This window comes from Natrix helvetica (assembly GCF_964273705.1).
Source record: "Natrix helvetica genome assembly, chromosome: 1".
Taxonomy (NCBI): domain Eukaryota; kingdom Metazoa; phylum Chordata; class Lepidosauria; order Squamata; family Natricidae; genus Natrix; species Natrix helvetica.
Window position 1 is genome coordinate 289,278,331 of NC_138548.1, and position 17,432 is coordinate 289,295,762.

At 36.7% G+C, this 17,432-nt stretch overlaps 1 protein-coding gene across 2 annotated transcripts in view; it reads left to right on the forward strand.

Moving 5' to 3' along the window:
* Positions 1-17,432, forward strand: part of SGCD (sarcoglycan delta) — a 439,725-nt gene that overhangs the window by 246,563 nt on the left and 175,730 nt on the right. For both annotated transcript variants that reach the window (XM_081934767.1, XM_081934768.1), the window contains one exon: positions 7,297-7,482. In XM_081934767.1, the coding sequence (XP_081790893.1) occupies positions 7,297-7,482 (186 nt within the window). The remainder of the gene's footprint in view (positions 1-7,296; positions 7,483-17,432) is intronic.

Genomic DNA, 17,432 nt, shown 5'->3' on the forward strand with positions numbered 1-17,432 from the left:
CCTGACCACCTAGAACGCGGGGGTTGGTACGAGCAACCAGGTGTAACCAGCACCCACGGTCTCCCAACCGACTATGAGTTCTTAATCTGTCCTCGTATCTGCCCCTCCCTACGACCGTTGAAATCAGCGAGCCCTGTAGAGGAACGATATCTGTAAGGTTAACTTTTTAAAAGGGGGGGAATTTTTCCAGTCCATTTGTTCTTGTCACATTTTTATCACTTTCATTTTGCATTCGCTTTCCCCCCGCTACCTCCCATCAAATTGTCATGTGATATTTCTGTAGGAGTAAACAAGGTTCTTTCTGTGCATATCAAGTTGTCATTATAACTCCAGGGGGGGAATGAAAATCTCAAAAAAAGCCCCTTAGTTTCCTTCACCCTCCCCTCCCCAAATAAGATAGATTGAAGGTTCTACTTTCTAAATAGTGGCATATTATATTCTTTTATTCTCTTTTGTGTTTTCTCTGGTACATGCTCATGTATTTTCTTCAATGAAGAATTTAAAAAAAAACCAGGTATGTCAATAACATTCTGCCATCCCCTTCATGTGTAGAAACTATGTCTTACATTCTTTCTATCTTTCTAATAGTGTGCTTGCATAAGCTTTGCAATTAGCGCAACTCTTGGGCAATTAACACTTCCTAATTAAATAATCACCAATATTCCTTTTAACACAGAGAAGACAGAACCCAATTGCATTATATACAATTTGCCACCAGAATAAATCTTACTACTCTGGCCTTACACATTGTAATAAGCTAGAAAGAGTGAGATTTACTGCTAAAAGGTTAGAAGTAAAGTCACTGAGCTGAATGGACTTATTCCCGGTTAAGTGGGTAAAAGATTACAGCTTCAATCAGCCTCTCTGTGGCATCTTGCCATTTTCTTTCCTATTGCTTAGAGCAGACCAGAAGCTGCCGTCCTTGCGTTGGGCTGATTATAAATAAAGTTAGTGTTGCGGATTCTTTGCCTAAGTTGGTCATGGCATTTTATTTCTCTGTCTGGACTGAAGAAGAGGCCACAGGCTCTCAAAATTCAGACTGTTGATTTAGAATCAACACTATTTGAAACTTTCATTGTTTAGTTGTGATTGTATTATTGGCACAGAGCACTGGATTGTATTTATTTACAATCCGATAACTAACTGCCTTCTGAAATCAGAGATAAAGGACAAACATAAGCTTTTCTATTTCATTTACATTTGATTAACTGATAGCCTACGTGCTCATTAAGCATCTTCAGACTGCAGTTTTTTGCTCAGAATCCTGCTAATGAGCCTATGCCAAAGATATCTTCAATTCAGTCTTCTACTTCAAAGTATCTAGCACTCATGTGAGCAGCCTAATATTGTTCAGTAGAAGATCCGTCATCTCTTCCAACCACTATAGGTCTATAAATATTGTTATCTATATTTCCACATGTCATATATCAAAAGAATAGAATGGGTGTCAGTTTCAGATGTTGAGGTTCATATGTTTTTTCATTTTCAGATGTTTCTTCAATATTTTAAACTTACTTCTACCTCACTACAACAGCAGAATGGATTCATTATTCTATTAAAAGTTGCACAACTGGATATTTACTCACACGATAGGATGTTCTCTATTCCCTCAGAAGCTCCTCATTTAGCCTCCCACTGGACTTTGAAGGTGCAAAATTGTACTCACGGGGAAAGAAATAGGTTAAACACTAATAAGTGGATAGTAACATCCATTGCTTCCTGATGTGCAGCATGTTTCAGGCAACAATAGCAGTTACTTAATAGACAATATAATGATGGTCCTATTGCCTTATGGGATCCTTTCTTTCAATGGTAACATGTATTACTTTATTTATCTTAACATTGGTTAATGATCTTTGCCATGATAGGAAGTGCTAGCAGGTGAAATGCATTACATGTTCAAGTCACATTCAGAGTTCAAGCAATTGCAATAGATGGTGCACTAATTTTTTGGTTAGGACTCTTCTATATGTGAGATCCTTGGTGTTCTCTGAACTTGGTTGTTTTCTTGCAGAAATTTCATTAGCAAACCAGGTAACATCATCAGTGCTAGAAAGGAGTTGGGTTTGCTCTCATTTTACAGTATTTTTCGGAGTATTAGATGCACCTTTTTCCTCCCTAAAAGAGGGTGAAAATTTGGGTGCATCTTATACACTGAATGTAGCCCCACCGACCGGCCCCAATCCTTTGGCCTCTGCCTCCCAGCAATTTACCTCCTTGCAGCAAAAGCTTGTGGAGCCTGCTATAGGCTATAGCAATCACTACAGCCTGAAACAGCTGATGAGCGGGAGAAATTGAAAGTGAAACTTGCTGTTTGCTCCATGAGGCAAATTGCTGGGAGGCAGAGGCAGATTTTTTTTCTTGTGCTAATCAGGCTGTTTGCTGCAAGGAGCTAAGTCAATAACTATAAATGCCTGTAGAATGTTCAAATTATTAGACTTACTTTTAAAAGACTGCTTTATTATTGTTCTAGACAGCTTAACAAAATGAAGAAGCTTTTTCAAATAAATGCTTGATCTGAAAAGACCCAGTGCTATTGTACCTTCTTTTAAATAGTAGAGAATAACTATACTTAGTTATTACTTAGTTATATAACTCCCTCCGGCTGATTCGCTCACACAGAGAGGGACTCCTCTGGGTGCTGTCCACTAGGCTGTGCCAGCGGGCGACGCCCAGCAGAAGTGCCTTCTCTGTGATGGGCCCGACCCTCTGGAATGACCTTCCCCCTGACATTAGAACAACTACGGATCTCCGCTCCTTCCGCCGGAAACTCAAAACCCACCTGTTTCATCTAGCCGGCCTGGCCTAATTCCAGCTTTCCCACCTCAGTTTGTATTTTTAAATTTTATGGTTTGGTTTTAAGATTTAAGTTTTTAATTCTTATAAATTTGTACAGGGGATATTTAATTCAATTTTAGTATGTATATTATCGAGTGTATGGTTTTTAAATTTGTACCTGTACACCGCCCTGAGTCCCTTCGGGGAGAGGGGGCGGTTTAGAAGTTTAATAAATTAAATTAAATTAATTAATACTTCTAGAAAGCACATCAATTTTAACAACATCTGTATAAGTATAGTCTGAAATGTAACACTACAAACAGTGTATATTATCTGTATTGTTTGCTGTTTGTTGCAAGGAGGCAAATTGCTAGGAGGCAGAGGCAGATATTTTACCATTGTTTTCCTCCCCAAAAGCTAGGTGCGTCTTATACTTCAGAGCGTCTTATATTCTGAAAAATATGGTATATACTAGTGGTCTGCCTTCTCAGTGTCGGTGAGAGTAGTCTTCGTTTCTTGATTAGGATGCTCTTTGTTGTTAGCTTGATGTCAGACTTTGGTAGTTCCTTGATTGAGGTATTGTTGTTTATTTCTTGATTGCTGGTCTAGTGTTAATCATGGTGTTAATTTGTATCCATGTCTTATGAAATTAAGGAGTTTTCATCATGTCTTCTGTTTGCTGGTTGGTGTTCATGGATGCCTGTTTATCCCATATACTGGCTGTTAAGTTATTATACTGTATGTTGTAGACGTCCTCCGTATTTTCTTCTGGGTCTCCTGGTCTTTTGATTTACTTAGGACATTTTTCAAGGCTTTAGTTGGTTTGAGACTTTGAGAGCTCCAGTGATGCCATGAGGTTTAATTGTCGGCTGTTTCTGAGATTTTTTTATGTATAGCAGTATTATACTTTTCACAGCTTGCGTTGATTGTGCTTCATTGGGTTGAGCGAGCAAAGTCGCTTGGATATCCATTTTCTTGAAAGATGTTGTATAGATAAGGGTTTCTTTTTTCTGAAGTTCAGGGTTGGTGAAGTGTGTTTATACTTGTTTAAGTAGTGTTCTTACATGTTCTTATACAGCTTATATTGTGGGAGGTTGGGTTGTTACTTTGATACTGGACCAGAGGTGGGTTGCTGCTGGTTCAGCCCAGATCAGGCGAACCAGTAGTAGTGTTGGCAGGAGGCGCACCCAAACTGGCAATAAAAAATTTGGCAGCCCACCACTGCACTGGACCACTGAGTTAGTCTAGGTAGTTTTATGACAGACTTCTCTTTCTAATTTAACCATCATTGGCTCTGCTGATGAGGATATCCAGGATGGTATATCCAGCATATTTTCTTTTTCTATTATGAATAATATTCCTTTGAAGATTTTTTGTGTGTGTTCTCTAGTTGGTTCTTTTTTTTTATGACAAAGGTATCAACTATATACCAGATCCAAACTTTGGTTCCATGTGAGTATTATAGATTCTAGACAATGCATTATGGTCACTCTTATGAGCCCTGAAAGCAGTGATTCAATGGGGGTTCTTTTGATTTGTTGATATATTTGTCCCCCATATTAAAAGTATGTGATTAGGCAAAAGCTGATGAGATCCATGATTTTGGGTATCTCAATCTTGGTATGTTTGGTTATGGCAGATGTAGTGTGTAGTAGAATTGTCATGGACTGTTTAGCACACATCCTGGAGAGTTCCCTGAGGTTGGGTCCAGCAGAAATCCAAAAGCTTGGAAGAATAAGCATGTGGTGACCAACTCAGATTGGATCCTGTTTGGTTAATTCTAGGACTATGGATGTAAAAAGTGCCGTGACATTAAATAAGATCACAGTTTCATCTTCATTTATTGCCACAACTTTGATTCTTTGAAGGCCCTATGGGGGGGAGTTGATGGAATATGTATTTCCCTCTATGAGTTGTTCAAGCTTTTTTGCCAACTCTTTAGCATTTTTGTAGGTTGGAGGTTCCTGGTAATGATACAATTGAACAGACAGGCATGTATAGATTGTGTGCTTTGGGTAGTCCATCAAAGTATGGGAGGACAGGTTCACCCTTGGTTTTCATCCACTGATTATTCTTTTTAGTGAAAGGTTTTTATAAGGTCACTGAGAGCTCTCTTAACCTGTCCTCCCACACTTCTATCGACACACAAAAACATAAAACCAGACATATCTCTCCATCCAACAGTATCTGTCCAACTGTATCATTGACAGGTGAGGGAACTTCAGCCAGTTAGTCTCTTTCAGCCAGCCCTCAAAAGAAGGAGACAATGCCAAACCACTTCCAAAAAACCCTGCCAAGAAAACCTGCAAGTCCAGGCAGTCCAGATCAGTCGAGGCCATCACCAGCAGTCAACATCAACTTATATGCATTTAGGATTTCTGCCTATGTGGTAGTTAAGACAACTGGAAATAATTTAAAAAGAAAGAGAAAGCCTTAAAACCTATGTTAAAACTAACTCAAGCTTAGCAGGCCTAGATAGTAAAGAAGAATGTGAGTTCTTCCTGAAGGAGGAAAGAGTAAATACTGAGCAACATTCTGAGTGAACTTAATAGCTTGGGAGCAATATAGAAGGGGAAAATAAGCAAGCAAATTGTACAAATTCTAGATGTTTGAACATTTTGATATGTTTCATTTTTGTTTCCTTTTAAGTAATGATTGTTCATTTTGTCATTTGTAATACAACCATATATAGTAAAGTTATTGAAACAAAAGACTTAATAGGGCAATTTCTAGGAGAACTATAAATAGCATCTGCAGTGTATCTTTATAAAGCTATCATAGAGAAGTTTCACATTTCTTTACTTTGATTCCCAGTCTAATCCAGAGCCCTGGTCAGACTTCCTAGTAGGTTCAGCTATAAATCTTGACTGCCCAGACATTTAGTAATCTGATTACAGCAGAATTTTGGAGAGAAGACATGACTAGATTATGCTTTATTGTAGGCTTATAGTGTTCATGACTTAAATGCTGTATTTGCACAGAAAGTGTGTCTCCCTCTCCCCCAAAACATAGAAATCAAGCTCTTCACATATGTCTACTCAAACTTTAAAGTCTTCTTGCCTTTGTGAGTCAATGGATGTATAGTTGTTTTCTTTCTGACCTCAGGATAGGGGTCAATCTGTTCAATTTTCACGTAAGGTTTCATCCAGTTTGAGCCCTTACTACAGTCCTTTTATTTCCTGATTTGCTTCTGACTCAAATACAACTAGATCGACCCCTTTTTTCATTGTTTAGTATCAATCTCATACATATTTTTATTCATAAATCCATGCTACTCGATTTCTAGGCCAGTACACAAATTAAAAATTAAAAACTGTCAAACAACTGACTTGTATATTTCCACATTATTTTCCATGGTATGCAAAATATCCTTTAACATATATTTTTCTTTAAAAATATTTTTTGTATTAGCAAAAATATAATTGCAAAATCCAGAGAGTGATGAAATCTGAGTAATGATTGCATATAAGTCCTTTTTATTATTATTCTGGAAAGTGTGAATTAGGTCGATTCATTTTATCAATATAGACCAATTTAAATTATTCCCCATCACCTCTTTAGATTTCCCCCCCCCTGCATTTTAGCAAAAAGAAATAAGAAAGGAGAATGTAACCATACCATAAATAGCACTATTTTGACAATAAATGGTTTTTTCCTCCTACATTTTTTAAAATTAGGCTTCAGCAACTCAGTAATGAAGCATCTGTGTTTACATAACACTCACAAAGCCAAAAAAAGGTATTTTATCTACACAGGTATTTCCAAAATGCTTTATTTTACATTCACTTGCTAAGAGGCTATTTTCAGGACTTCCTTACTTTACTTTACTTTACTTTACTTTACTTTTATTCATATTTATAGACCGCCCCCTCTCCCAAAAGGGACTCGGGGCGGTGTACAGTCAATACATAAAAGATACATAAATAAATCAATACTTAGATATTTAAATACATAAATAGTTAGATACTTAGATGGAGGAGGTTAAAAGAACTGTACATTAAAGTAAAGTATTTAAAATACAATCTTTAAAAAGACCCCTAAAAAGTACCCCAAAGAGTTAAATTTAAAATGGTTCCCCAAAAATACCAATTAAAATATATATCTGCCAGGAGGTAAAAGCTATGAGTGTGCCAGGCCAGCTAATCGAAACAGGTGAGTCTTTAGTTTTTGTCAGAAGGAGCGGAAGTCAGTGGTGGTTCCATTGTTTCTGTCACCTGATCTTGGAGAGGACATATGTTAGGTACCATCTTGTTGGACCTACAAACTGTGCCTGCACTCAAAAAAGCACTCTTCCATACATCTGGATTGTCTTGAGCCTTGTTATCCTTCCACCCCTGTGATTAGGATCATAGTGTTAACCTTGGTGACCTAGAGATTTGTGGTATGCATATTGTTTTATCCTGGTATACTGCCTCATATGAGATGGGCAGCCATTTAAATCATTTAAATAAAGGAATACATAGCCTCACCATGTCTACAGTTTGTGCCTATGACGTCTGGTTGTATTTTCTTTTCCAGATGCCTCAGGAACAGTATGCCCAGAGAACCACCATGCAGAGCTCAGAAGGACCACATGTATACAAAGTGGGGATTTATGGTTGGCGGAAGAGGTGCCTCTATTTCTTTGTGCTACTTCTAATGATTTTAATCCTGGTGAATCTTGCCATGACCATCTGGATTCTCAAAGTTATGAATTTCACAATTGTAAGTAGATGATATTTTGCTTGAAAAGACTTGTACATAACAAATTTTCGCCAGGCTTCAAAGTTAGAAAATACAGCTGAAATAGTAGTTAACCATTTGGCTCTCAAGAATGGTTAAAATGAGCTCAGGCATTAGTCGTAGGCAAGACTTGAGGTGGATCTACTTTCTCTCTTCTTAATTCACATGATGATTAGTGGGTCTGTACGTTAATTCTGGAGTTTTCCCGGTAGCCAGTTTGGTCTAATGGTTAAGGAATCAGGATAAAAACCAGGTAACTCTTAAGTTCTAGTTCTGCCTTAGGCATGAAAGCTGGCTGGTTGATTGTGGCCCAGTCATGCTCTTCCTCTCAGCCCTCACGGTGTTATTGTTGTGGGGAAAATAGGAGGAAGAAGGAGTATTAGATATGTTTTCCATCATGAGTTATTTATAATAATAATAAAGGCAGGATTTTTAAAAAATCTAAAATAAAAACAGATAAAATAAATCTTAAGAGTTCCACTCAACACTTTGGATCACTACCTAAATGTTCCCTTGTGGGTCTGTCCTCTTTCACTGAACATTTTGAAGTTTAAGAGTTCCACATAATGCTTTGGAATGTTTTGGCTTTCTTCATTAGTACCTTCAAGGCATAAATTTCCCTTCTCTTTCTTCCAAGGCAGCTCTTGAGAGTCTAACCAGAAAAAAATGGGGAACACTTCAAGCTTATAGGGCTCTCCTTTATTTATTCTGTTTCCCACTCTTTCACTCATTTGCATACATTCAGACTATACTCCTCCTTCTCATTTTAAAGTCGGTTCTGTGCATAGATTAAAGTACCAGATGAAGGTTAGCATTTTGTTTTTAAATCTTGAAAGAGTTGTATAAAGTCAGCCATTATATACTCTGCTTAAAACTCAGCGGTTGGTTATAAATTGTTCTAGCAATAGCACTTAGACTTATATATCACTTACATCTCTAAGCAGTTTAAAGAGTCAGCATATTGCTCCCAACAATCTAGGTCCTCATTTTACCAACCTCAGAAAGTTGGAAGGTTGAATCAACCTTGAGTTGGTCAAGATCGAATTCTTAGCAGTGGGCAGAGGTAGCTTGCAATATTGCATTCTAAGCACTGTGCCATAATGGCTCTTATAATTTGTTATACCAAGCCCTTTTGAAAGTTCTTTTAAAATCTTCCTTCTTCCATCTAAAATATTAGCCATTCCACCAGTTTGGTCATGTGCCAACTTTATAAGTGTCCCCCTCAAATCATTAATGATGAAAATATTGTGCAGCACAGGATGCAAAGTCCTGTGGAATTCTATTCAATATTTCTCTCCAGGCAAATGTGGGGAGTGACTGACAAGGACTCTTGCAGTGCAATAATTCAGCCAACTTTGTGTCCATCTAATGGTGAGATCATCAGTCATATTTTAACATTTGAGTAAGGTAAATATCACAAAGCACTCTATCAAAGGCTTTCTTGAGATATAAGTCCAGCTTAGAAAATAAACATTCCCCGTAGATAGTTGATGACCTTTGAAAATAGTTGTTTGTAAGAAAATGAGACAGAAAAACAAACAAAATGCAATGCAGAATTTTCATATTTTACAATATTTTCAGTCCTAGTTGTCAGTATAATAAAAAGTACAGTTATCTATCTTCCTTGCTGGAAAGGAAAATTGCCAAATTTGTCTATGCAGCAAAACTTATCACAGAGAAGGAGGTTAGTATAATTCCTAAAAATGAACACTTTCCTACACTGTTACATTGCGCAAGTGACCTAAAAGTTGGTGGATATATAGTGAAAGAGAATGCCACTGGGGCAGTATGATTTCTTTTGTTATGCATTTAAGGTTGAAAAACAGTCTTCACTACACTATTCACTGTTCCTTGAGGAGAAAAGGATAATAATAAAAGAGATTAATAATAATAATAATAATAATAATAATAATAATAATAATAATAATAATAATAATAATAATAATAATAATATCGGGAGCTTCCTGCGATAACATCAGCGGAACTGCAAAAAACTGTGCTACTCGGAACATCTTATATTTTAAGAAGGTGCATTTTTTAATGTTCAGTTGGCTGAGTTTCATGTTTAATGAATAAAGTTAATAATAATAATAATAATAATAATAATAATAATAATAATAATAATAATAATAATAATAATAATAATAATAATAATAATAATAATAATAATAATAATAACAACAACAACAACAACAACAACATGTCTAGTTGACAGAGTTTCATGTTTAATGAATAAAAGAGATATAATAATTTAAATAAAACACTTTCCATGAGAATTTAATGGGGGGAGATGACTGAAAAATAAGTCTTATGACAAATCTGTAAATAAAATTTTCATTGACAGTCTAAAATGCAAGTGTGAATAATCATGTCATATTACATCCCTTCCTTTTTCTGTCCATTTTCTATCCAAGTTCTAGTGAAACCCGTATTGGGACAGTTATCTTGTTGCAAACGACTAGGTGATATATCAATTGTAAAATCATTCAAAACCATTGTGATGATAAGGAAAGGCAACATGTGAGACCTGGCTTATTCTGAATTGTATTTTTGGAATTAGTGCATACAAGCAATAAATCATATGTTCCCATGCATGATTCTTCAGGGTTTTCCAGATGCACTTATTTTGAGGTTATCATCATACTGCTGCACAGGATCTAAATGGTAGTTTATGTGTACAACATTCACTGCCATTATACAACTGTTACATTCTCTTTGGTCATTCCAATCTTCACAACCCAGTAAATCTGTCAATTGCTAGATGTGTATCAAGTTATCTGTTAAAGTGTATCTGTGAAGTCATTTGTAATGCCTGATACAATGAAACTTATGCGATGTTGTAAAGTTGCAAAGGCTAGATAGATAGATAGATAGATAGATAGATAGATGGATGGATGGATGGATGGATGGATGGATGGATGGATGGATGGACGGACAGACATACAGACACACAGACACAATGTGTCCGTAGGTGGCTGGTAAGGCACAAAATGTTCTGCCACATATCAGGCAGACATGTGTGGGCACCATTGTGGGCATCATTGTTGCAGCATTTATAGCTCTGGATTTGCGGAGTGCTCTCTTCTCTTGTGCTGTGGTTATTCTTCTGTATTCAGATGCCTGGCAGCCTTGGTGGATCAGCGTGCACCATGTCGCTCGATCTTGTGCCAGGAGGTGCCACCACCCAGGAGGTGGTGTCAATATCCAGAGACTTAAAGGAGGCTTTCAACATGTCTTTGTATCGCTTCCTTTGTCCCCCTTGCGATCTGCTTTCAATTGCCTGTAGTTCAATTGCCTAGTGTGCCCCCTGTATATAGTCCAAGTCTCAGTGCCATACATACATACATGTATGAAGAATACTATGAGGAATACTATGAGAATAGCATGAACAGAACCTTTAATCATGTCAAGGTTTATTTCAGTCAAACACCAATATAGCGTGAAACAATAATGAACTGTTTAAAAGTAAAAGAGGAGGAGAAGGACCAGATATGAAGCACAATATAATTCAGAATAATGTCACTACTGTTACTAGTATAAGTTACATCTATAAAATGCTATTTGTCTAAAACTAAAGAATAGAACTAAAATTCTAAGATCGAAATAAGATAAAAAATATTTATTTGTTTGTTCATTTGGTTGTTTAATTATTGATGTTCAAACCTTAGCCAGAGTTATATTATTCTGAGAGGCGGGCATTAGTTAGCTTGGATCTTATACTAGCAGTGTCCCAGAATTTTGCAACATCAGACAAGCAAAAGATATATATTGAAATTATCAGAATGACTTGAACGTTTTTCCAAATGAGGGAAAATAAAAAAGAGTCTAATATGTATATAAAAGCAACAGTACAATCACCCTTCATTTCCTTTCCTATAATCAAAATAATCACCTTTGCTTGAAATGTTCTAGATCGATTGTGGGGCATAAAAATTAAAACACTAAGGGGGAAATGAGAAACTTAAGTAAGGACCAAAAGTTTTAAAAAATGCCTCCAATATACGCACACAACTATTACATAATCTGGTGAAACAAGGGTCTGCCTTAGAAATAATGGTCTGGGAATTGATAGCATTCAGCAGAACTGCAGAGCTTTTGTGCTATTGGGTTTATGACCATGGTTTGTCTCATAGGTGGTATTCAGCGGGTTCTGACCAGTTCTGGAGAACTGGTAGCAGAAATTTTGAGTAGTTCGGAGAACCGGTAGGTACCACCTCTGATTGGCCCTATCCATTCTCTGCCTCCTGAGTCCCAGCTGATCAGGAGGTAATGGGGATTTTGCAGTAACCTCTCCCTGAAGTGGGGAGGAAATGGAGATATTACAGTATCCTTCCCCTGCCACGCCCACCAAGCCATGCCAGGGCCCACCAAGCCACGCCCACAGAACCGGTAGTAAAAAAAAAATGAATCCCACCACTGGGTTGTCTGCTTTAAACATATACTGTATATCCTTAACCAGTTTGGTGTGGTAGCACTATAAGTTGCTAATTCAGATTCCAACCCACAAATATGTACCGTCCAGTTTTGCATTTTCTAGATCTCTTCAGACTTGACATAACACGTTTACAATTGTGATTTGGCATATGTCATAGTTCTATCTATCAAGGCTATCATCTGCCAAGCCAGAGAGAACACTGTCTGCACTCCTGTCTAAAAATATTTTAAGTGGGGACTGCAACTTTCTATTGACAAAACAGAGTTTGCAGCTGAGTTATATGTACTACTCTTGCATGAGGTCCTCTGCAAAGTCTGGCTCTTTTTTGACTGATGGGGGGGGGGTCCTTGGTGCACTCTGAGCTTGCTTGTTTTCTTGCAGACATTTCTTTACCCTAATTAGGTAACATCATCAGTGCTGGTAAGGAGTGCTGTTTGCTGTCAGTTTGTGTTCTGGTGTCTTGCTTGTCTGAGTGGGTTTAGATGTTTATGTGACATATTGTATGCTTTCTTCTCATTCTGGATGCTTGAATCAAAATTTGCAGTATGAAAAATGCCATGAGCATTTATTGGGTATAATGAGCACTCATTGTAATTTAATGAGTGGCCCTGCTAGCCTGTGGTACTAAACTCATACAGGTTTTGGGCAGGAAGCCTTAGGGATAGCAGAAGAAGGCTCAGATGGCTGCATTCACAAGTATGTGCAACCTCACCCTCATTTAGAGTAGTTCCCACCCATTGATGTTTTAACCCAGCTGGACATTCAAGGAGATTTTTCAAGTTTGATCTATTCCTGGGAGAAAGTTGCTGACATTCCTCTCTTACCATACAATGTTGGTATACATTTTTTGAATGGGACAGGGCTTCTATTTATGAATTACTGAGTGTACATCTTTGACTAATAGATGACACAATTTACAGAAGAGGATTGGGTGTAGTAAATAGGTGTGTCCATGGTCTTTAGCCACCTAAGCTCCAAATACTTTGGCCACCTAATGAAAAGGAAGGAGTCACTGGAGAAGAGCCTAATGCTGGGAAAGATTGAGGGCAAAAGGAGAACGGGACAACAGAGAATGAGGTAGCTAGATGGAGTCACTGAAGCAGTCAGCATGAGCTTAAATGTATTCCAGAGGATGGTAGAGGACAGGAAGGCCTGGAGGAACATTGTCCATGGGGGTCAGACACGCCTTCACAACTAACAACAACAACAACAACATATTCTTTAGGGTGGTAAAGTATATTAAATCATAGCTTTCTGGAATGCAGTTTTCTGCTCCTAACACTTATTTTGATTAGTTTTTGTTTTTCAAGCTTCTCATGGTGGTTGTAGAATGAAATTAATAAAGGAGAATATTTGTAGCTCTGGGTTGAAATTAGGGGTCCTTAGTGCTCTCTAAGCTTGGTTGTTTTCTTGCAGACATTTTATTACTCAAACTAGGTAACATCATCAGTGCTAATAAGTACTGGAGTTTGCTTTCAGTTTATATTCTAACAGTTTGCCCTGTGTGGTCTTAAAGGTTCTTTGATTAGGCTGTTTATTGTTGACTTCTTTGGCAGTTCCTTGATTGGGGTGTTGTTTACTTGATTGTTGGACTGGTGTTAATTTCAGCACATTAGGGTTTTGATTACTGGTGGGAAGGTATTTTGGGTTTTTTGTTCCCATTTTGGTTTGTTGGTTGTCTCTTTGGCACAGTATGTAGATATTGTTTATGTCTATGTATCTATTAATGGCTAATTTGCCAGAATGTCAGAATTCTAGAAATTCTCTAGCTTCTTTTTTATTATTATTTGAAAAACAAATTGTAAATAAATAAAGCCACTTCATTTTCATATAATTCTTCAAGTAGCTTTAAAACATTGAGCATGTTTTAACTGGAGATTCTTACTCTACATGAGCTAATTGTCACACTTTCTTTGGCAATGTATTCTACTCTAGTGAAAGGAGAGCATTTAGGAAATATGAAGAATAACAGATGGCAGAGAATAGGAAAGTGAGCAAGCACACATACAGTATTATACATGTGTTGCTTTCAGCCAAGGAGGAAAAACTGTCTTCCCCTCAACTGTTCTTTGTTATCTTTAACAAAGTGATAATTTCTTATCCCCATGGAAAAGACATGCTAATGGAAGTAAATGGCTGAAATAAAGATTCAGTTATTAGCTGAGGCTTAACTTTCTATGACAAGGTTTGACTTCTCAAAGTCTGGTCAATAGCTGCAATATCAATCTTCCTGAAAAGAGGCAATGTTGACAAACTGCAGCACTATGGATATTTCCTGAAGTGTTTTGGCTTTATCTTATCAACAGATCATGGCCAAAAGTTTTCTGAACATAGAACTCCATATTCGGACTTGAGCTGAGATGTCATAAGAATCATTTCAAACCTTATCATTGAGATGCTTTGAGCATCTCACCTTTCAAAAATTCAACAGGGCTTTTATGCTAATGCAATTTGATATCTTGCCATCAGCAGTTCAGAAAGCTCATTTGCATAAAAAACACAGTATGGGTCTTGTTACCCTTAACTCATACCCTATTTTACTGTGACTGGTAGATAAGTTCCATGAGCATCACCTGATATCAAAGACCCAACAGCAATGTTTATCATAATAACATTTGTGCTGATATGCCATAGGTTGTTATCATTATTAACACCAGACTAAGCCATTGGAATACGCTCTGCTGATAAGGTATAATAGGTTCAGTGTAACATTTTTGGCATTTCGTATTACTGTTCAATATCTCTACATAGACACTGATATGTGCAATTATATACTGTACTATTTCAGTAATGTTAGTGACCCCAATAAAAGGTAGATGATAATTTCTGTATAAAAATCCAGATATAAGATTAATGCTTTATAAAATGAATGCTAATTTGTACTATTTAAATGCCAACTATTATCATTACTTTGCTTTATTTTGGAGATAATTTTTAATTGGGTAAGAAAAGTTATTTTTAATATATTTATTCTCTCTTGTGTGAAAGCTACCTGTTTCATTATAGTTTTGTAATGACAATCATGGGATAATGCAGTAGGAAAGATGTATTAGACATTAAATATTTAAAGTAATAGGCTTTGTTTTAATTACTTTTTCATTAAGATTCTTTCTGAATAAAATTTAATCACCTAGCAGTATTCCTTGTTAATTGTTTCTCCTGGGCTATCTTAAACATAAACCAGTTTTTGCTCTAAATAGCAAATAATAGTGAAGTCTAGTCAAAGGGGACCCTAGCTGAGACTGCTTCTGCTTCTTTTTTCTAATAGACAGAATGAATTGGTTAGTCATTGTTTATTAACTTATTAATGTGCACTGAAACATGAAACAACCTACCTGCATCACTTTGTAATCAAATGTTCAGGCAGTTTCCTTCTTTCTTTGGGAAACAATTTTATAAGTTACTAGAAGTAGAGGCCGTCACTCGAACTTGTCATGCAAAAGCAACCAGAAACACTTGTGAAATGACTCAAGAGCAATTTTATTGCTAATCAACTATGTTACAAGAATCTTGCCACACTGACTGTATTCTCTTGCGAATGGCAAGATAAGGTGTCAAGGATTCTGGGGGAGATCAAGTCTATGCTATTTCCTACAGTGCAAAGAGTCCAGATTGGGCTCCCTTTGACACCTCCCTCCAGTAGATGATAGATAGATAGATAGATAGATAGATAGATAGATAGATAGATAGATAGATAGATAGATAGATAGATAGATAGATAGATAGATAGATAGATGATAGATAGATAGATAGATAGATAGATAGATAGATAGATAGATAGATAGATGATGGATGGATGAGATAGGTAAAGGTAAAAGTATAAAAATAAATAAAAGTAAAAGTATATTTTAAATCCATAAACTTATTTCATGAAGCAGATGATTAAAATGTTGAACATAATCTCTAGTATTTATTGATCATCTATCAATCAATCAATCAATCAAATTTATATAGCCATCCATCTAGTATGCCTGCATAGACCCAGTAAGGATGAAACTAGTGTTTTAGGGCCTTCTCAGTGGCTCATATAACTTCTAAAGATATTGAGATCTCTCTCAGCCAAAATCCCCACCAATAGAAAACAAATAAGGCATATCTGCATCGTTTCTGTGAGCTTGAACAGGGTGGCAAGAATGATTTAATAGGTACAGTGGAGATCTTCTAGAATGTTTCCCATGACAACTGTGTAGGTCTAAAGGATGCAATGTGTTAGAAATAAACAGAATAAATAGAAAGAGAAGAGGTGTAGAATATTTTAAATTTATCTACACCTACAGAATACCCATTATTCTGCTCCTTTTTGTGCTAAGAAAAGTTATGCAAAGCTCAGATAGAAAGTAAGATATAGTAAGCAAAGGAAATTAAAGGTAGGAGGTAAGAAAAGTAAAGCAAAAGTTTTCATCCAACCATTCACTACATCTCTATCTTTCTATCTTTTCTCAATGTCTGTTGTTGCAGAGATTCATGTAACAATTCATAATTCATACATCCTTTACACTGGAAGAAAAGAAGTCTTCATAGAGACCTAACAGCTGTTTTATATCTGAAGGGTTGTTGTGCAGAAGATGAGACTAATTGTTCAGAATTATTATGAAACATAGGATAAGAACCAATGGGCTAAAACTTACAAAAAGTAGATTTCAGTTGCAGATGCGACAAACGTATCCAATAATAGGATAGACTTCAAAGGCAGTTGGTGGAGTTTCCTTCAAAAAAGTGTTTGAACAGAGGCTGGTGACAATTTAAGGCTGGTGTCAAATATCCTATAGTAGCAAATTCCTATAGTTTTTCCCCAAGTTTTCAGTCTAAGGTGCTTTTGTGCTTCTTCTAACATATCCAAGTGTCATTTCCATGTAACTAAATCAGCAGAGGCAGTCTCTTATTTATGTAGCTCTTTATATTTTTTAACAATCATTTATTCCTTCAACATACCATATACTACCAACTCCATTTCTGCCAACATTTGTATCTCTTAATATTCCTCACCTCTAGAAAATGTTCTATCAAGATACGTATATATTACAATTGTTCCATCGATTTTCTTTGCCAGTACATTCATTGTTAGATCCAATAATACAATACAATACAATAGTAGAGTTGGAAGGGACCTTGGAGGTCTTCTAGTCCAACCCCCTGCCTAGGCAGGAAACCCTATACCGTTTCAGACAAATGGCTATCCAACATCTTCTTAAAGACTTCCAGTGTTGGGGCATTCACAACTTCTGGAGGCAAGCTGTTCCACTGATTAATTGTTCTAACTGTCAGGAAATTTCTCCTCAGTTCTAAGTTGCTTCTCTCCTTGATTAGTTTCCAGCCATTGCTTCTTGTTCTACCCACAGGTGCCTTGGAGAATAGCTTGACTCCTTCTTCTTTGTGGCAACCCCTGAGATATTGGAACACTGCTATCATGTCTCCCCTAGTCCTTCTTTCTCTTAAGCTAGACATACCTAGTTCCTGCAACCGTTCTTCATATGTTTTAGTCTCCAAATTCTTCGCT